The sequence below is a fragment of the Nansenia antarctica genome (assembly GCF_963989245.1).
Source record: "Nansenia antarctica genome assembly, chromosome: 6".
Classification (NCBI taxonomy): Eukaryota; Metazoa; Chordata; class Actinopteri; order Argentiniformes; family Microstomatidae; genus Nansenia; species Nansenia antarctica.
The window spans coordinates 27809110-27831287 of NC_137676.1; the positions used below are offsets into that span (position 1 = coordinate 27809110).

Genomic DNA, 22178 nt, shown 5'->3' on the forward strand with positions numbered 1-22178 from the left:
TATATTGAGAAATATACTGAGATATATACTGTGAACTTCTGTGGGCTATACTGCCAAATCAGCGGCGGCTGGTGAGTTTTTTATTTTGTTATTTTTCTATTTTCTAAAGATGCCATTGAAAGTGTGAATTTTATGTTTATATTTAAAGGAGAATAAATCCATATTTTTGTTGCAATTCTACCTGGACTGGATATACGATTTTGTTGTTTTGAATATTTGGATGTGCGTCAAAACCCCTGTCTTGCCTGGACGGTGGTTACTAAATTGTTTGAAGCCACTACAGGCCAAATTGAGATATCTGCCTAACTCTACTCTCCTAACACTGCTGATTCACTGTGCATTATTGCCTATGCCATCAGCCTATCAGAATGCTTGTTACATTCCAAAATCACTATCTGCCCAAGTCATCTCTTTGACATAGGCATTGTTGACACTACCTACAAAGATGGCCCAGTGACCAGGTGACCAAGTAAAGCATGACTTAGGCAATTATGCTATAAGGCTAACGAAATAATAATTGCCACGTTGCTCAACGTCCGAGAAACACTGTGACTGGTGAAATTAGGTGTCAGCTAAGATGATTGAAAGATGTCTGGTGAATCAATTTAACCAGTCACAGTGTTTCTCTTGGACGTTGAGCAACGTGGCGATTATTATTTGTAAAAACGAGTTACTACGAGGGGGGGGGGCCCATTTTCAAGATCTCGCCTGGGGCCCAACAGACCCACAGGTCGGCCCTGCTTGTAGGTCATCTGGTTGTGCTTCAGTCCCTTCAAGACACACGCTCATGTTAGCAAATCAGACTCATTTCCCCCATCGGAAATCCTTTAGCTTCTCCCTGGCGGCAGCCGCTGCACTCCTCCCCGGCTTGTTTCCCCTCGTCTGCTGCCACTCTGTCCAGTGTCGCGTCTTCTCCCTCTCTGTAGTCGCAGTGCCTTCTCCTGGGAGACCCACCTCGTATCCTCTGCCCGCCATGTCTCTCACCACGTCGCTGGCGCTGTCATACGTTTTCACTCCGCTTTCCCAGTGGATTCGCATCCTCGCCAGCGGGGTTTGGAAACTGATCTTTTCCTCTTTCAATATCTTCTTTATGGCCGCGTATTCCCTTCTCTTCTGGACCACTTCAGTTGCATAATCATGGTCAAAAAACACCCTCTTCTCTCCCACGAGTATTTTCTTCCTCCAAGCATGACCTGGGGGGTGCGTTCGGAGGTGGTTTCTGCGCCAGGGCTCTGTGTGCTCTCTGTATCTGGAGTGGGGTGTCGCTAGGTAGCTCGAGTTCGGTGGATAAAAAGCGCTCCAGGAACTTGCCAGTCGAATTCTCCTCTGTGCCCTCCGGTATGCCAAAGATGCGAATATTGTTCCGCCTCGACCTCCCCTCGAGGTCCGTTGTCTTCTCTTGCAGTCGTTGTGCCTGGGCCGTCACGTCTAGCACCATCCTCCTAGCCTCTGTCTGCCATTCCTCCAGTTCCGCTATGCGCGCCTGGGCCTCTTCCATGTTGTCACTCTGTATTTTAACGTCGGCATTAATCCCTTCGAATTTGTTGTCGATTTCCCTCCGGAACCTGGCGAACTCTTCCATCACCTCCCTCTTCACTTCGCTTATTCCCTGTTTTACCCATTTAACTTCTTCTTTAACCTCACTCACAGGGCTGCCAAGTCTCACGCAATCACCGTGAGACACACGCATTTCAACCAGTTCTCACACTCTCACGCCGCATCTCTATTTCTCACGGCGAGAAATAACAATTTGTTTTACCGGACATGAGTTTCGTGGCATCTTTCTGCACGCGTGTTAACTTGAGTCTGCAGTCGAAGCGGCAGGCGAGCGCTGATGGAAGAACCTGTGTTCACGCGAGCTGCAAGAACGTAGCAAGCAGTGTTGCCAGATTGGGCTACTTTTGGTACTGGACGGGTGGATTCGGCAGTTTTTAGACCGGTTGGGCTGGACATTGTCAATTCCGTCTGGCAACCGTGGTAGAAAAATATGTGCATACATTACAACATCGTATCTGGTAGCCTACTGGACTGGGTTGCACCAATTTGGCCTAAGTCTTTACTAAATGCATTTGTTTCTCTACTGTAACATAACCAGGTACATTAATAATAATTGTTAAAGGAGCATAGTCTACTACTTGCTACTGAGATGCTAACCCGACGGATTGTCCGGTTGACGCGCCGTGCGTCCTAGTTTGATGTGTTGCTGTTGGTTATATAAGATCCGTAGTCGTTGGTTTGCTGCATAATAAACATTTATTGTGTTACTATGTGCCATCAATGGCTTAATCACTGGTACAAACAATAACAATAACAAACTTAGCGCCCTTGCGGTCAAACCTATTTGCCCTTCCGGGGTCAACACCTGACGACAACAACAACAAATGTGCTACCTGATATACCTGCCTCAGGTATTGTGACAGCGCCACCCCATGCCCACACAGTGAATTACAACACGTATCACAGGACCATATCTGGCTCCTACAATAGTAATAATAAATAGTAATTGCAATTTACAATACAACAATTGGGGGTCCCTCCAAAAAAATGTGGCCGCGCTACGCGCGCACAAGATCAACCACCAAGGCCTCATTCTGACCCAGGAAAAACCCTGGTATGTAGCCTACTGTATAACATGATAGCCATCTATGAGCAATGCACTGTATATAAAATGATGACCAAGGGTCTTTCTGCTGCTGACCAAGGGGCTGAGTCCTGTTGATGGGGCCCAATTTTCTTTTAGAGTCTGTAGGCTACTGTATTTGTTCATTAAGATTTCATAAATATGATATATTGTCTGAATTTTTGTCTTGTTTTATAAAATGTTAATTATTTTCATTTCTTGTGCTGGTTTATTATGAACAACATGTAAAATTGCAGGAAACTAGCACAAATAATTGGGTGGGAGAGAGGGGCCGCTGCCGCCAAAACGTGCACAGTTTTGGGTCGCTCCACCGCCAAAAAACTCACTCCAAACTTTTGGTGAAACTTGGCAGCCCTGCTCACTCATTTGTTTAATTATGGGTGCTAGCAATTCAACAAGTTGGTTCAGGGTAGCTGGCTCTGAATCCGTTCCCTGCTTCTCTCCTCGTGTTCCCTCACTCTTGTCAGGACCCGAATCCATTTTTTTACTTTTAATCACCTTTTGGCTCGATTTTCTTTATCTATTAGTCTGCTGCACCACCAACCTCACCATCCTCAACAATGACGAACCCACATTCATCCACTCTGCCAACTCCGCCACGGACATACTGGACCTGGCTCTCTCATCACCAGACCTCTCAGCCACTCTCCAAAACTTCACTGTTAGCCACGACATTCTAGGAGTTTTAGGTCGCTCCACCGCCAAAAAATCTCACTCCAAACTTTTGGTGAAACTTGGCAGCCCTGCTCACTCATTTGTTTAATTATGGGTGCTAGCAATTCAACAAGTTGGTTCAGGGTAGCTGGCTCTGGCTGGCGACATTCTAGGCAGTCTAGGAGGTAGGAGTCTAGGGGCCCTATTATGCACTTCTTAACTTGCCGTCTTAAGTCTTAATTAAGACGCACCGCCAGGTTAAGACCTACCGCCACCCTTATTATGCGCTTCATACGCGCTACTGCTATTATGCCGGTGTCGATAGGCGCCCACACATAAGACGTAATACTCCCGTGCATATATTACTCATTGTGGCAGTGTTCATATGTTAATGAAGTGCACTAGGCGCCCCTGCTATTATGCGATCTGACTTTGCTCCTAGCGCTAAGAAGTGGTTTGAAAAGTTCTTAAGTTTAGACTTCATGCACGTTTTGAAACACGAGCGCGCCTCCGCGGTTTGCGCATGCATGTGAGCACACATGAACACGCACGTGGCTCCACGGCAAGACGTCAATTACGGTCACAGTATAAATGCTTTATTTCAGAAGGGAGAGGCAGAGAAGCGCGCTGACCTCCTTCTTAGGACTTCCATAATAGCATAGCGCTAATGACTCAACGCAGCCGGTTCTTAAAGGGAATGGCACCTGGCACGCTGATTGGGTTGATTGAGAAGACGCCCAAAACACACCCATGACTAATTTCTTTGCTTAGCGCCGGGTTTTAGGCGCCCACTACCGCACGCATAATAGCAAAGTGGCCTTGACCACGCCTCCACGTCTTACGTTTAGATCTACCGCCTCGTCTTATTGCTTAAGACTTATGAAGTGCATAATAGGGCCCTAGGAGTCTAGGAGGTAGGAGTCTAGGAGGTAGGAGTCTAGGGGCCCTATTATGCACTTCTTAACTTGCCGTCTTAAGTCTTAATTAAGACGCACCGCCAGGTTAAGACCTACCGCCACCCTTATTATGCGCTTCATACGCGCTACTGCTATTATGCCGGTGTCGATAGGCGCCCACACATAAGATGTAATACTCCCGTGCATATATTACTCATTGTGGGAGTGTTCATATGTTAATGAAGTGCACTAGGCGCCCCTGCTATTATGCGATCTGACTTTGCTCCTAGTGCTAAGAAGTGGTTTGAAAAGTTCTTAAGTTTAGACTTCATGCACGTTTTGAAACACGAGCGCGCCTCCGCGGTTTGCGCATGCATGTGGGCACACATGAACACGCACGTGGCTCCACGGCAAGACGTCAATTACGGTCACAGTATAAATGCTTTATTTCAGAAGGGAGAGGCAGAGAAACGCACTGACCTCCTTCTTAGGACTTCCATAATAGCATAGCGCTAATGACTCAACGCAGCCGGTTCTTAAAGGGAATGGCACCTGGCATGCTGATTGGGTTGATTGAGAAGACGCCCAAAACACACCCATGACTAATTTCTTTGCTTAGCGCCGGGTTTTAGGCGCCCACTACCGCACGCATAATAGAAAAAATGCCTTGACCACGCCTCCACGTCTTAAGTTTAGATCTACCGCCTCGTCTTATTGCTTAAGACTTATGAAGTGCATAATAGGGCCCTAGGTGTCTAGGAGGTAGGAGTCTAGGAGGTAGGAGTCTGTATTACCTCTCACTGAATAATTTATCACCAGCCTACATGGCACTGCAGTTAAAAGTATTTAATTTAATTTAGGCTTAAATCTCTGATCGGTTGACCTCTTTATTATTTCTCTTCTATATTACCTTGAATATATTTGTTGAATTATGATTTCTGAGGGTTTATTTTTGCCGAGTTGAGAGAGACTGAAAATGTGCGACTAATCACTCCGCCATCATACCGCCTTATATCTATATTCTTAAGGCTTTTACAGAGAGGTTTGTTAATATATCATTCATAGCCTGATTTATGTAACATTTTAAATCTTTAAAATGTTTTTTAAAAACATGGCGAAAATTTACTTTTTATGGCTGTTGACAGTATTTTCAGATTTATGGAGTGATAAAAAGAGATATCCAAAATCCCCTGTGTAAAAGCTGTTGACTCTAATATGTCAACAAGATGAAACAATAATTTTTAACCTGACTTTATCCAATGTTTAGATTTCTGTTCTTGAATGTTATGTAAATTAGGACATATTTAATTAGACAATGCCTCATTTGCATATTCCTTTGCAAACAACATTTCAGAAAAGTTGCAATACAAACAATTATTGTCTTACTGTAAGTGAGTAACTGGGGAAGTTTCATGGTGATATCTATTAGTTAAAATGTTTACCCCATTCACCTGCCGTGTCACCGGCAGAAAGATAACATTCAAGCAGCTGTCACAGGTTTTCCTATGGGAGTTGAATTTAAATATTTTTATATGTGTTATTACACACCTTTACAAACACATTGGTGAAGACATTTCTTGGTAAGGAATTTATTCCAAGATTGGCCAAATATCTGATAATATTCCCTGACTATCATGATATTTTCCCCTGAATATCTAAATGTAAGATCATATCCATTTAGTGTGAGACTCAACATCCAATAAAAACTGTGTAAAAAGGAACATATTATGTCAAAGATATTCAACAACAATCAACTTGAATTTACATCACAAACTTAAGCTCAAGTGGCGTGTCAGATATTGGTGGTGATGTTATACCACTGATAAGATATTAACACATTGTATGCCATGTAGTGCAACATAAAGATGGAAATCATGTAATAAAACTAGTGGTACATTATCACTAAAGTCGGATGCAAATAGAAATCACTAATTGACAATGGTAGTAATGCCTCAACACTTTTTTTTTTATGTAATTCTTGGCTTTCAAAGAGTAAGACATGTTTAAGATTCCTGACATCACAAATCAATTACAGTTGCACATTCAATCATGACATGTGCTGGTGAAGTGTGCCTGCCTGTACTGAAATCAAAGCTGTTTCTCCTGTCATAAAACAAAAAGAAAAAACGTCCTTCCTCTAGCATGATGACTGCCAATGGCCCCTGGCCTGAGCATAGATTACTTTTTCCTGCTATGACTGGTGGATAGATGACTCACTTACTAAGGCATACTTACATGTTAGCCCTCCTCCGTTTTGCAGTTGTTAGGATTGTTGCACTGTTGTTAATAATCTAATATCAGTGCAGACTGGCAGGGTATGAGCATGGGTTGCTAGACTACAGAGCACCGCTCTGAGACAAAGATGCATAACAAAAAGTCATTTGAGTCCAACGTTAACACAACCACCAATCACATCAAGACCAGAAGGGACCCTGTATCATTACTAAACTCTGGTGGCTGCATGTAGAATGCCCCCCCCGCCCCACACACACACTTGACTATGACTCTCAGTACCCCCCCCCCCCCCCCCCCCACCTTGGGATACTAAGGACTTGATTCTATGGACTATACTTGATGACAATGACAATACCTGGTCCTGGTTAATGTGATGCACTACTGATGTTTACATTACTACCTTTGAACATAATGTATATTGCACATGTCTCCTGACATAGCTTCTTTTATACTTCTGCACATTAGGTACTGTACATAAACTACCTCACTGTACTTAGCTCATAACTGTATATACCTCTAAACTATACTGATGTTTACAATACTACTTCTGCACATACTGTATATTACATAGTTACCTATCACTACCTCTTGTTCTATTTACATCATGCCCTTATATCACTATTTGCACTTCTGGTTGGATGCTAAACTGCCTTCCGTTGTATTGTACTTGTACTCTGCGATGACAATAAAGTTGAATCTAATCTAATCTAATGTAAATCCAAACGCAGGTGTATTGACTATCGGTGGTAACTGGTGAAAATACCAGAACGAATGAATCACCATCTTGCCTGCGCACAGGTGGGTGGAGGAGAGGTAATAGAGGTGTGGTCTTGACAATGAGCAGGTCCAATAACATCTGGTGCGCTAAAAAATGTGGGCGCTAATATTTCAAACACACTCCACAGAGCCACCACCCGCAGCCGCATTTGTGCTAAGACTGTTTTTGATGCCGTTAAAATATAGACCTAACTGTCAGCTTCAACAGAATTAAGGATTTCTTTGGAAATTATAAAGTTCCATTGGAAGTTTTCACACACTGAGCAGTTGAAAATATTGATCCTTGCCTCCCAGGACATAATGTACACTGAATGCTACATGTTCTGTCTGCTAATCAGTGCTGAAATTAACATCAGACTATATCCCTCATGCTACTTGCAACCAAATAGCTAGCTGCAGTATTACAAACGGCACCCGTGTCATTCTAGAATGTTCTTTATTTGGGTGTCTCTCAGTGTGTCCCTGTGTAGATTCAGATGTAGACGACTGGTCCTTCATGTCTTTGCTGAGGGTGAGGAGGTCTCAGTGACAGTTCTGACAGTTGGGGTGACAGCGGGCCCCATTGACTCGACACCCACAGCCCCCGGAGTTGTCCCCAGAGCCCTGCAAAGAAACAGCACACACCCCAGTTACACTCACGTACATACACAGCCCTGATTTCACTACTACTATTACAGTTCATCTCTATTGGTCGAGCATATTTCTTGAAACATTTCCCCCAAAACACATTCCCCAGAACAATTAACACATTCATTTTGGCAAAGCACCATTACATTTATTTAGCAAAAAGCTTTATAAGTCTCAAAACTCAGAATGCATGTTACAAAAGCAAGTCAGTGCATCAATATCCTTTGTTATCTAATGAAACTTTCAATCCACCATTTCCTAATGACACAGTAAATACTAACTATAACCATCATGCATTGCAGGTTGGACAACTTTCCAGGTAAAAATGTAATAAAATAAGAATAGTGAAATTAGAATGTCACTTATGTTGTTTATAGTTTATGGTACTCCACCTGTTACAGTGAATAGTATATACTGTATTCTGTGTAATATATTATATATACTGTATAGATCAATATAAGTCATGTAACTAAAATATTCAGAATCAAGCAGGGAGTTACAACAACAAAAACGGCATTACTGAAGAACACAAACAATTATGAGGTTCCCCTGAGTTGAGCAGGATATCACGATACTAGGTTATAATCTAGCTGACAGACAGAATATCAATAAAGGAGTCTACTGTCTGTCAACATACAAACCTACAGTGCAGAGAGAAAGTATAAAACCCTGAGTAAGACAACATGTTTACTGTTAGCTTGTTTTGGTTTGCCATTACCATGGGTTCACACGCTTACTCACACAAGACATTTTGGTTATTCATTTTTAACTACTTCAATACATTTTGTTTCACTTTGAATGTGTGGAGTAGATTGTGTAGAAACATCTAAATTATATGGATTGCATTTCCGGCTCCAAAATCAGCCTGAAAGGGGGTCACATACTAGGTTACACTCACAATATACAACTAGGTTACGCCATTATATAAAACTAGGTTACACTCATGATATAAACCTAGGTTACACCTGTACACCTTTTCATTCATGCAACAAATCAGCAAATCGTGTGGCAGCAGCACAATGCATCCTGCAGATACGGGCCATCAGCTTCAGGTAATGTTCACATCAACCATCAGAATGAGGGAAAAAAAGTGATCTCAGTGATTTTGACCGTGGAATGATTGTTGGTGCCAGATGGGTTAGTTTGGGTACTTCTAAAACTGCTGATCTCCTGGGATTTTCTTTTTTGTTATTTTTTCTGAGTGGGGCAGTCCCACTCATATTTTTCATTTCATTGGACAGATACAGTGAAGATAGACAGGAAAGTAAGGAGTGATGTCGGCAGGGCATTGGCAGGATTCGAACCCATACCGACATGGGTATATGTGTGCACTGTAGACCAAGGTGCTAGACCACTGGACCACCCCAGGCCACCTCTTGGTATTTTCATGCACAATCATCTCTAGTGTTACTAGAGAATGGTACAATAAAGAATCATCTCTAGTGTTACTAGAGAATGGTACAATAAAGAATCATCTCTAGTGTTACTAGAGAATGGTACAATAAAGAATCATCTCTAGTGTTACTAGAGAATGGTACAATAAAGAATCATGATGAGAGAGGTCATTGTCTTGTTGATGAGAGAGGTCATTGTCTTGTTGATGAGAGAGGTCATTGGCTATGTTCGGAATGGTATACTAGCATACTGCATACTAGCATACTCAATGAGTATATACTGCATACTGCCTACTAAATTCATAATAAGTATGCGAAAACCAGCCGACCGTTTACACAGTATGCATACTGCCTCCCAGAATGCATTTCGCCGGGAGCGGCGAATTTAAACCTCAATTTTTTGTACTTTTGGTTTTACATGTGTTAACATGTCATTTTATGAAGTTTTATGTTTTCAGGCAAGAAAGTAACGACATATATTCCCAAAATGTGCCCAGTTTACCAAAATAACCAGTTTATATATCTGATCTGACGATTTTTTCCGTCTTCTGTTCGCTAGTTACATACGGCTGCGTTCGTAAATTCGCCCTGGAAATCTGATCAGCACTCATGGAATGCCTCTTGTCCAATCAAATTACCTGGTCCCTTTATGACGTTAAACCCAGTGTGTGCTCCGGCGCTCTCAGAGCAAATTTACGAACGCACCCTGCGTTGCTTACATACATTGCTTACTTACGGAGTTCGACAGAAACATCGTAACATAATTACAAGTTGTAAAATGATTTGGGGGGCCAATATCTTTAGCTAGCTCAAGTAACTAGTTTACTATATTGTTGTCTTAGCAGTTGGTACAAGAACATGATTAAAATGAATATATATGAGCAATATGCTGCAGCAAGCACAATACAACCAACTTGTCCGACTGAAGCGACAATCATGGGATCATTCGTGATTGGGCTACAATCAGTCAAATACTAGGCGAACATGTGTGTAAGACACAAATAAACTTGGATTTCATGCATTTCAAGTGGCATATTTGTAATCATGATGACGTAGCCTTGTCTAAGAATACATTTCACCATGTTAATTCCCAGTATAGTGAAAATAACACCGCTCATCCGACAGACTTAGCTGGGGTGCTGCAACTGAAGAGTATCAAATAGAGTGCAAAAAAGCAGCATCTGCACACTCAAATATGTGCAAAAAACGTTGTTTATTGCAAGCTTTCGGTCCCCAGGCTATCGGACAATGTAAACAACAGCTGTATGACAAGTTTGTATGACGCAGTTTGACGAGGCTGAAAGCGCACAGGGTTGCCAGATGGGATTGACAATTTACAGCCTAAACTTTCTATAACCTCAAAATCCAGTAGCCCATTCGGCAACCCTGGACGCGAAATGCATTTTGGGGAAGCAGTACTCCAAAAGTGTCAGAAAATATAGTATATATACTCAATTTCTCGCATACTCAAATATTGCATACTGTACAGTGTGAACGCTCTTGCATACTCAAAACTACGTCATATCTAGTATGAGTAGTATGCTAGTATGCTATTCCGAACACAGCCCTCGTCTTGTTGATGAGAGAGGTCATTGTCTTGTTGATGAGAGAGGTCATTGTCTTGTTGATGAGAGAGGTCATTGTCTTGTTGATGAGAGAGGTAATTGTCTTGTTGATGAGAGAGGTCATTGTCTTGTTGATGAGAGAGGTAATTGTCTTGTTGATGAGAGAGGTCATTGTCTTGTTGATGAGAGAGGTCATTGTTGATGAGAGAGGTCAGTGTCTTGGTGATGAGAGAGGTCATTGTCTTGTTGATGAGAGAGGTCATCTTGTTGATGAGAGAGGTCATTGTTGATGAGAGAGGTCATTGGAGAATGTCCAGACTACGCTCATGATATAAAACTATGTGACACCCATGATATAAAACTAGGTTACATTCACAATATAAAACTAGGTTACACTCATAATATAAACACCTTTAGGTTACACTTGCAGTCCTATAGCCAGGCAGGGTTAGAATGAGGGCCAGGGTCAGGGTCAGGGTTAGGGTCAGGTTTGGAGTTCAGGGTCAGGTTTGAGATTCAGGGTCAGTGTTAGGGTCAGTTTTAGGGTCAGGGTCAGTGTTAGGGTCAGGGTCAGTGTTAGGGTCAGTTTTAGTGAGGGTCAGTGTTAGGGTCAGTTTTAGGGTCAGGGTCAGTGTTAGGGTCAGGGTCAGTGTTTGGGTCAGTGTCAGGGTCAGTGTTAGGGTCAGGGTCAGTGTTAGGGTTAGGGTCAGTGTTAGGGTTAGGGTCAGTGTTAGGGTTAGGGACAGTGTTAGGGTTAGGGTCAGGGTCAGTGTTAGGGTCAGGGTCAGTGTTAGGGTCAATGTTAGGGTCAGTGTTAGGGTCAGGGTCAGTGTTAGGGTCAGGGTCAGTGTTAGGGTCAGTGTCAGTGTTAGGGTCAGGGTCAGTGTTAGGGTCAGTGTTAGCGTCAGTGTCAGGGTCAGTGTTAGGGTCAATGTTAGGGTCAGTGTTAGGGTCAGTGTTAGGGTCAGTGTTAGGGTTAGGGTCAGTTTTAGGGTCAGGATCAGTGTTAGGGTCAGTGTCAGGGTCAGTGTTAGGGTCAGGGTCAGTGTTAGGGTCAGTGTTAGGGTTAGGGTCAGTGTTAGGGTCAGTGTTAGGGTTAGGGTCAGGGTCAGTTTTAGGGTCAGGATCAGTGTTAGGGTCAGTGTCAGGGTCAGTGTTAGGGTCAGGGTCAGTGTTAGGGTCATTGTTAGGGTCAGTGTTAGGGTCAGGGTCAGTGTTAGGGTCAGGGTCAGTGTTAGGGTCAGTGTTAGGGTCAGGATCAGTGTTAGGGTCAGGGTCAGTATTAGGGTCAGTGTTAGGGTCAGGGTCAGTGTTAGGGTCAGTTTTATGGTCAGGGTCAGTATTAGGGTCAGGGTCAGTGTTAGGGTCAGGGTCAGTGTTAGGGTCAGTGTCAGTGTTAGGGTCAGGGTCAGTGTTAGGGTCAGGGTCAGTGTTAGGGTCAGTGTTAGGGTCAGGGTCAGTGTTAGGGTCAGGGTCAGTGTTGGTTCAGATCTTACCTGGGGGCCCCAGCGGGCCTGCCTGGTGACCCAGCAGATCTCTGTCTTACACATCAGGCAGCACATCCAGTCACAGCCGTCCTTCTTCTGCATGATGACCTTACACTTGGGGCAGTACATGGCCTCCCGGCTCTCCAGTAAGGCCTACCAACAAACAGCAGCAGAACAACATCAGCTGTTAACAACAGACATCATCTCATGGTTACGTAGTGTCCAAGGCAGGTTTTGCAGGACACTGATCATGGATGGGCCAAAAGCCAAAAGGGGGGGTCCCCAAAAATAGTCCAACATGATTAAACTACTTTACTGGACTAAAAAAGGTCCCACCTACCCATGGCCCTTGAGCAGAAGTTTATTTCGCCAGTTCACTCGTCTAACATGTGTGGCTTGTGTGGTTTATTCAGACAATACATTTATTTATACTATATCATGAGTATGATGAGAGTCGACACACAAGCAAACATGTAAGGTAAACACCTATCCTTGTTTAGCAGCTGGACATGGATGGTGGACTGTTACCTCCAGCATCTGGGTCGTTTGTTTGGCCGCTACGTCATTCTCAGCTCTGAAGCGGAGGTCGTCTTGGTACTCTTTGCAGTTCATTTCTTTGTGGATAGCCTTCAAAGGGGATTGAACATGTATTATAACCAGGCTCTTGTAAGATATCGGTCCCATTTGAGACGAGTCTCAACTTAAAGCCTTCATAAACCCTTTATATGGCCTACATAGATGCTTCATAAACCCTTTATATGGCCTACATAGATGCTTCATAAACCCTTTATATGGCCTACATAGAGGCTTCAGAAATCATGTTGAAGAAAATGTCAAGTGTCAGATGTAAGGATCTGTTTTGAAGGAACACTTAAGTATTTCTGGTAACACTTCACATTAGGGTCACACATGTAAAGGGTTTATAAATGGTTTGTTATAAAAGGTTTATAATCTGTTATAACCAGTTCATTATTTAATTATAAACCATTTACAAACAGTTATAACTCATTAGTTTAGGTTGTTAGATATTCACTTGGTACTTGCTACAGTAGAGAGCTTGCAATCAGGAGTCAGTTATTAATGCTTTAAATTGTGACTGGGTCTGATTAAAAAATCTGCAAGTCTGGCAACATCATTTTTCAGTTCCAGATTATGAAAGGGTAGATTGTAAGCTTTCAAATGATGTGTCATACATTGAAATCTGAAACAAGTTGAAGAAGTCATGGATATTTGAATGTTGATACCCTCCAAATCACTGAGCTGAGATATCCAGCCTCAAAGTCTTCACTGACCTTTTTTAATGGGTGGGAACAATAGCTGGTTAACTCCACCGCAACCACTCCCTCAAGACAACCACTCCCTCAAGACAACCACTCCCTCAAAGCCCTCAACCACTCCCTGATGGAGATCAATGTCTGAAATTATGTTGTCTTCTTCGATATCGTCAGATTCAGAGTTCCTGTTATGTATAGTCCAATATGAAGGAGTTCATTAATTGCCCACTGTCGAAATTTCTGCCTGCTTTTGAAATGCTGTTGATAGCATTAGCGAAAGCTTCAGCATCCATCTTGTAAACTTGTCAACAAACAGGTCCACACGCACATGGCTACTTACATACAGCTGGGGTGGGTGTGGCTACACACTGTAAAAAAAAACAACTACGCCTTATTCAGTAGTTAGTATTCTGAATTGTTCAGACAGGAACAATGAACGTAAAAATGTACATCAGAGGAAAGGAATGGACCCCAATAAGTTCTAAACATACAATTGTGAATAAACTGAAATTGCAATTCGTTGTTGGGACAACATTGTGGATTTGTGCTAACCATAACCCAAAATGTGTTCATGGACATTGGCTCTGATTGCACACAGCGTGTGTGATCTCTTTAGAAACAAACTCTTGATTTAATGCTTGTTTGGACAATAACTTGGTTACTTTCTTGATTTTTTTGTTTTGTTTTGTTATCTTGATTTGGCATATGTCCACGGTGACATACTTTTTTTTGTAAGGTTGTCATGTCGGCAACATTTTTGTTTGCACTTTGCGAAGTATTTTTTACATACATTCAGGAGAACCTTTGTGGTAAAGAACAACAATTATTTTGTTTGTTGTTGTCCCCCAGGGGGCCGTTCCACTAAAGGTGGCATAGTATATAGGCGATTGAAATAAATCAGGGGCCCGTTCCACTATAGGTGGCTTAGTATATCGGCGATTGAAATAAATGCGGCGATCAGGCAACTCGGGATTGGAATTCAAGCCTCAGGTGATTCCTCGAACGAGGATCAGCCTTGTGTCATCAGTGTTCACAGAAGACAGGCTTACAAATCTTCGATATGGGCGCGTGCACGTGCATAAAGAGCCCCGAAGAGTCGATCTGTCGAAATGAAGATACTCCACTCTGCAGGGGTTCTACATTTGCACAGCATTCCGAATTATTGATCTTTATGAAGACGGAAAAATAAGATGTAAAATAGTGCAATACTGCCGCAATTAACAAGGCGAGGGAAATGGTTTGGCAAGAAATTGCTGACCGATTAAATGCGTAGGTCATACTAGCCCCAGTTATTGTTATATGTTCATAAATGAATATTACTACTGTGGTGATATACGCAGCAGGCTACAAGCCGTCATATCGCCACAATGGCCTAGTGGTATCGACTGCTGCTATAGTATTTATTCGTCATTTTTAGACGGTGGTTCGAATCCCTCTTCAGACACACTTTTTACTGCATTTCGTTGTCTGAATCTAATCTAAAATCTCATCTAAAAAAGTATGTACAGTGTTTCCTCTATATGCATTTATTGGTGGCGGGCCGCCACGAATGAATTTCCTCCGCCACGAATTGATTCAGTCCACATTTTTTTTTAAATATATATATATATATTTACATTTTAGCTGATTAAAATATATCTGATCCTAGATCAGCGCTATAATGGATGTTGACTAAAAGTGCACCTAAATCCACGCCCATCTCTCTCTAACCGCTGATCCAAAATCAGATTAATGACATTAGGGCTACTCCTGATTGGTCTAAATGTGAACCGGCATGAGAATCGTGCAGACTCAACCATCCCCGCTCAGCTTCCGAAATGCTCGGGCGCCTGTGTTTTCTCCTCGCAAATAACGGGCTAAAAGTCACCGGTAGTACCATCTAAAAGATACAAAAAGCTGATCTAGCTAGCTATGTGCACAAATAAGATATCACGTTAAATAACAGCGACAGATGGATGGATTTTTCAAGAAAAAAGATGTCCCAGACACTTCAAACATTGCTGAAGCTAGCAGTGGCTATGAGCGATACGAAACTGCATGGCTGGGTGTCGTATTGCAGGATTTAAGTTTCTCTCTATATTTCGGGACGAGGAGCAGCATGGCATGGTCGGACCTTCCCAGCGGTGCCCTCGGGAACGAACGGTAAGCCTCGTTGATAGTAACGTAGCAGTGGTCTAGTATGTTAGCTCCTCTGCTGGGGCATGACACCTGTTGTTTGTAATTGGGAAGTTCTGTTGGTGTGATTAAAATCGCCGAGCACAATAACTGCTGCGTCGGGATTAGAGTTTTCCACAGAGGAGATGTAGGTAATACTTGGGACATTGCAATTGAAATTGCGTTCAAAGTAAAACACACACACACACACGCAAATATTGACAGTAGAGCTTGGCTTGATAGTGTATATCCCCACTGTGCTGGGTCGCCTCCACACCTGGCACCACAGAGGCCCGTTAATAAGACTGCTGTCTGTGGATTAGTTCGAAAAAAATGTGTCCAATACAACGTTGTAGTTGTTTAGTACAAATGGGTCTATAGCAGCTAGGTAACATTAGTCCTGTATCAGAGTTGTGTTGTTGGGTCTTGTAGCAGGGTTAGCTATAGCAGCTAGGTAACATTAGTCCTGTATCAGAGTTGTGTTGTTGGGTCTTGTAGCAGGGTTAGCTATAGCAGCTAGGTAACATTAGTCCTGTATCAGAGTTGTGTTGTTGGGTCTTGTAGCAGGGTTAGCTATAGCAGCTAGGTAACATTAGTCCTGTATCAGAGTCGTGTTGTTGGGTCTTGTAGCAGGGTTGGGTTAGCTATAGCAGCTAGGTAACATTAGTCCTGTATCAGAGTTGTGTTGTTGGGTCTTGTAGCAGGGTTAGCTATAGCAGCTAGGTAACATTAGTCCTGTATCAGAGTTGTGTTGTTGGGTCTTGTAGCAGGGTTGGGTTAGCTATAGCAGCTAGGTAACATTAGTCCTGTATCAGAGTTGTGTTGTTGGGTCTTGTAGCAGGGTTGGGTTAGCTATAGCAGCTAGGTAACATTAGTCCTGTATCAGAGTTGTGTTGTTGGGTCTTGTACAGTTGCTCAAAATGCAGATAAGAGAAAGTATAGGCTAATATCAAACAACAATCCTAGAGATGACTAACTCAAACGTACGCATAACTAAATAAAAGCAGGCCAACTAACGACAGCTACACGCCCTCAACTGGGAACATAAAGGATAAATGAATTTTGCAATCGAACGTGTCCTACAGCGACAGCTGGTCGTGCAAATGAGGATCTGGGAAGATTTTTGTAGCTTTTTTTTTTTTTTGCAAGAAAAGTTTGAAATTCGGTCGTTGTTTTGAGCGCGCGTGCGCGTTTTCACGCTGCGCGCGGACAGACCTATCCGCCACCAATGGAAAAATTCCTGGAGGAAACACTGATGTAGGCTATAAAATTATGGTGCAGGCTAATTTACAAGAACTGACACGATTACAATGGTGTTTGAAGCCTTTGCATGAAATCTTCGGTTAAATGTAAAAAAATTATAATAATTGCTTAGTCAAGTCTCGAACACGCAACCTTTGGAACTCTAGCTGGTTGCCTTAACCACTGCGCCAACCAGACCGCTGTGATGACAGCAATGCAAGTTGAAATAATAACTTTTTTTTTTACACTCTTTTATTTATTGATCTATCGATCTATCTATCACACTTTCAAAATATCAAGTTATCTATCACACAGTCAACCAATCTATCTATCTATCTCGTGTGAAGTGGGAACTAATATTTCCTAAAAGAGGAACTGTCGTTCGGGATGAAGTTTCCGCCTGTGAGCCTTTTTTGACGCGCGTCTTACTTTAGCCAGTGTTTTAGCCTGGTCGCGACCAGGCTAATTATATCTGACTCAGAAGGAGCTCAACCAAGCAGCGAATTATTTGAGCCACATTGATGGAACCGAACGCAAGCTAACATTATCGAGGCTTAGAACTTTATCGAGGCTTAGAACTTTATCGAGCTTCGTGGAATAGCCCCCTGGTTACAGCTTGAGCTAGCTAGCTAGTTACGGCTACTGTTATGTTCTCTGCTGTTATGTTCACTACTGTTGTTCACTGCGTTGTTGTTGTTCATTGATTGGCCGCTTGGCCACAACTGATTTGCATATCAGTGGCCCCAAAGGATTATGGGCACATTCTATGTAAGTTTTATGGGTCAAACCGTAGCTGAGTCGTACAGGGGGAAGTATGGGGTAGTTCTAGTTTAAAGGGTTAGCCCTAGCAATAACTGTGCCTTCAATAGTGACTGTGTCAGTGTTTGATGCTGTGCAACGGTTAATAAAGCTCGCGTGATTACACTTAGTGTGCGGAGTCCAATCCATTTCCACGCTGCAGTATTATTGTTTCATTTCAGAATTTAGGTTATATAATTATCTTGGCTAATGAAAAAAGGTGAATGGGGTGGGAAGAAAGATGAATATATTCTCGATTAGCTTTTTGTAGTTCTGTGAACAACACCATTTATTGAACAAACAAATCTGCATTGGCAGAATGAAGAATTAAACGTGATGACCATTGGCAGGACAAACTAATATTAGTTGGAAAAACAATCTAATATCAGTTGGACCAACAATCTAATATGAGTTGGACCAACAATCTAATATGAGTTGGACCAACAAACTAATATGAGTTGGACCAACAATCTAATATGAGTTGGACCAACGATCTAATATGAGTTGGACCAATTATCTAATATTAGTTGGACCAACATTCTAATATTAGTTGGAACAACAAACTCAAAATTCTTAGTTGGAACAACAAACTAAACATTCTTAGTGCATAAGGTTGCCTTGAATTTTTAAATATTCTCAACTATTCTTTTTTTAGAGTGCACTGCCACACTAATACCCCCCACCCGACTTTGCTAACTAAATGTAGGTATTTAGTGATTGTAAAACTGTTGGTTATGATATCGAGTGGGTTCTTCATCGCTTCATTTGTCGTCCTATGCCAAAAACCGTAAAAAAAAAGTATTTATGTAAACCAGCTCTTTTCCCTTCTTGTTTTTAGTTTTTTTTCCCTAGCACCAGGGGAGCCCCCCTCCCAAATTTCGTTGTTTGGTACCTGTACTACATCAATGACAATAAAGACCATTCATTCATTCATTTCAATTTCCTTTTTGGAATCAGTACCATTATATTCTCCAAGTATGGAGGGAAGGGTAATTGGAAAATTGTTGATCTATGACTTACATAATTTGATTACAACAAGTGGTGACTCTTGAGAATGCAAAAGAACACCGCGATGCAAATGCTGTTCTCAAGACGTTCCACACTTTGTACATTAAATTACACACCAAGACTATACTTTCAGGGATCATTTCTATAGTTTTATACTTGGGAAATGTGTTTCTAAAGTGTCTGGTCTCGCTATCCATGATGATTATGTAAGATATTCTTTTCAGAGCATGAATCAGGTGAATAGAAATGACTGTTCATTTTTTTCCACCATTGATGATTGTCCATTGTTCCTCAAAGGAACATGGGTGGAAAGAATATGTTCTGAGTGGGTACTTCTGCCACAGAAATAAGTAATTTATTAAAACAATTTTTTTTAAAAGCAAGTTCAATTAATTTTGGGGGAGATTGTTCGAGACAGTTTTGAACAATTCTCATGGTTTATGTTTAGCAGAACCGTCATAGCATGCTGTTCAATTTCCTTTTAGGAATCAGTTCCGTTACATTCTCAAAGTATTAATTAGAGTGAAGGTTAATTGGAAAATTGTTGATCTATGACTTACATAATTTGATTACAACAAGTGGTGACTCTTGAGAATGCAATAGAACACCGCGATGCAAATGCTGTTCTCAAGACGTTCCACACTTTGTACATTAAATGACACACCAAGACTATACTTTCAGGGATCATTTCTATAGTTTTATACTTGCCGCGCCGCATCGCCCAACCCCCCCCCATCCCGGGCCTACCTCACTACACCACCAGTTTCTGCACCATCACCTTCACCACCGTTCCAGCACAAGCCCTGGTCAGCAGTATCACCATCACAAGGACCAGGAGAGGAGCAGCGCACAACACCAACAGGGAAGTTTACTGCACCTTCCAACACTTTCACATGTACACAACACTGACCCACTTCCTACCCTCACCAGAACACCACCACACACAACTCACAGCCGAGCCAGCCGTCTCTGCCAGCACCACCAGCAGCAGGATGACCAACATCACTGGGTCACAGGGAAGTACTGATCACCCGCCTGACACCAAAATGCACAACACACAAACCATGCACACCTCCCTTCTCTCACTCCTGTATCTTTTCAGGCACACGTCATATCCAGCTCTGACACCCACCCAGGCTTCCAGACCCAGGAGCAGAGACCGGCTGGCACCACTACGTCACCCCAGCACCAACTCCAGGTTCCAACTCAGCGACCCCAAACCCCCAGTTCCGGGCCCCCCCCCCCCCCAACTCCAGGCCCCCAGCTACAGGCCCAGTCCCCTACCCGCCAACCCCCAACCCCCAGCCCGGAACAAGCTGAGAAGAGCCAGGGAGCTTTTTTCCTGGATAAGCTGTGTACAGGTTTTTCGTCCCTGCTTGCCTGCCGTGCGCCGAGCTCTCTGGGCCTCTCCTTGGGGGCCTCCGGTCGGCCTGCGTGCTCGATCTGCTCCGCCGCTGGGGCGCCTGGTCCGGCTAGCCTCGTGAAGGGCTACGGGAGTCTGAGCCTGGTGGGCTGGGCCGGATGCGCCGGTGGTGGGGCGGGTCGGGTGAGTCGGGTGTGTGGGGTCCCTCGGGGGAGGGAGGTGGGGGAGCCACGGCTTTGCACTGGTGGGCAAACTGGATAGTAGTCGCTCTACAACTAGAGGGCTGCAGGAAAAAAAATTCCCGGATGCACAGCGAACAGGTTTTTTACCCCTGCCTCCTACCGACACTGGAACCTGGACACTGGACCCTGAACACTGAACATTACACTACACTGGACAATACACTGAACACTGAGCACTTTAGTTAGTTTAATGTTGGTTGTTGTTGAATGTAATGTCTTAAATGTCTGATTGTTTGATGATTGATTAATTGATTGTATATATGGTGTTTTGTTTTGATAAAAACCAATAAAAAACACCTTTATACTTGGCTAAACCAAAACGCAAAAGACCACAAAAAAAGGCAATCCGAAAAACCCCAAACAAAAAGACTACACCAGAACTCAAACCCCAACGCCATACAGGTAAGCCGGCTCCCACCCCCAAACCCTCCTCCCCACCCTCTTCCTCTCTCCAGTCATCACATGCTCCTGACCCTGCACAGCCCACCAGCCACCCCCAGTCCATGCTCACCGGACCGTACGGGCCACCGAAAATCACCTCATCAACAACACAGATGAGGGGGCCACCAGGCAGTCAGTGGGGAGACAACCCCCACACCATGAGCAGCCAAGGGGAGGTGCCACACTATCTGGCCCCCAACGACCCATTGGAGGGCCTCATCTTCATTTGCAATAACTTAGCAAAAACTGGAGCAAACCAAATCCAAGAACCATGAAGATAACAATCTCATCTCTCAACACCAGAAGCCTCCAACAAACGGGAGGTCGTCTACCAGTACATCACCCAACATCAGTCAGACATGTATATCCTCCAGGAGTGCGCCATCCCATTCAAGGAGATGGACGCCACCCTGGAGGAGGAATGGACACGGGGGGACTCTCTCTGGTCAGGCTCAAACATCGATAGAGCTGATGGGGTCGGCATATTGGTGACCAACCCTTTTCTCCAGACCAAAAAGGGGGAGGTTGTAGAGAGCGGGCGAATCCTGGTTCTGGACCTAGAGATCCAGGGTTCGCCGCTGAGGGTCATCAATGTGTACGGCCCAACCAACGTGGCCAAGAGAGTCTCCCTTTTCAAGAAACTTCGGTCTCTCCTCCTCATTCCCACAACAGTCCTAGTGGGGGGAGACTTCAACTGTGCCCTCCGGGATGAGGACCGCAGCAGGCCCAGGAGAGACCGATCCACTACAGAACTCCAGTCCATCATAGACGACTTCCAACTGGTAGACGCCGGTGGCACCTCCCCGCCGACACACACAAGGGTGAGTTCCTCCGGGAATTCTTCCTCCAGGATAGACATGTTCTTGCTCTCGCCAGGTCTGAGGATGGGAACCCTGACCAGCCAGGCGGCCCACTTCTGGGACCACAGGATGTTGACCGTGTCCCTGGAATGGGACGGCCAAACAAGAGCGGGTAGGGGAACCTGGAGGATGAATACATCGATCCTTCAGGACCCAACAGTGGTGCATTCCTTCTCCAGGCGCTACCTGGAGTGGAGGACCCTAAAAGAACTGTTCGAATCCCCGATAGAGTGGTGGGAGATGGTTAAGGCCAGGACAAAGGGCTACTTCGGGTCAGTCGGAAGGAGGAAAGCGGCAGAACAGAGGGCCAGGTTTCAACACCACAACGCGGCCCTCCAACGCCTGAGTCTCCTACAGCTGGGTGGTCTGGATGTGGCCTGAGAACTGGCCGAGACCAAACAACACCTTGCCACCCTCTACCGGGAGCAACAACAAAAGAAACAGTTCAGGGAAAAACTCCAGGGCCTGGAGGAGGAGGAGAAATGCACACGCCACTTCTTCCGCAAGGCACGGTCAAAAC

At 43.8% G+C, this 22178-nt stretch overlaps 1 protein-coding gene across 1 annotated transcript in view; it reads right to left on the bottom strand.

Moving 5' to 3' along the window:
- Positions 1-7660: 7660 nt before the first annotated feature.
- The window catches only part of rbck1 (RanBP-type and C3HC4-type zinc finger containing 1), a gene marked incomplete at its 5' end in the record, with an annotated part of 71411 nt that continues 56893 nt past the window's right edge, over positions 7661-22178 (bottom strand). The window contains 3 exons of the mRNA XM_080533642.1: positions 7661-7806; positions 12286-12429; positions 12805-12903. Coding sequence (XP_080389768.1) covers positions 7726-7806; positions 12286-12429; positions 12805-12903 — 324 coding nt within the window. The 3' untranslated portion in view covers positions 7661-7725. The remainder of the gene's footprint in view (positions 7807-12285; positions 12430-12804; positions 12904-22178) is intronic.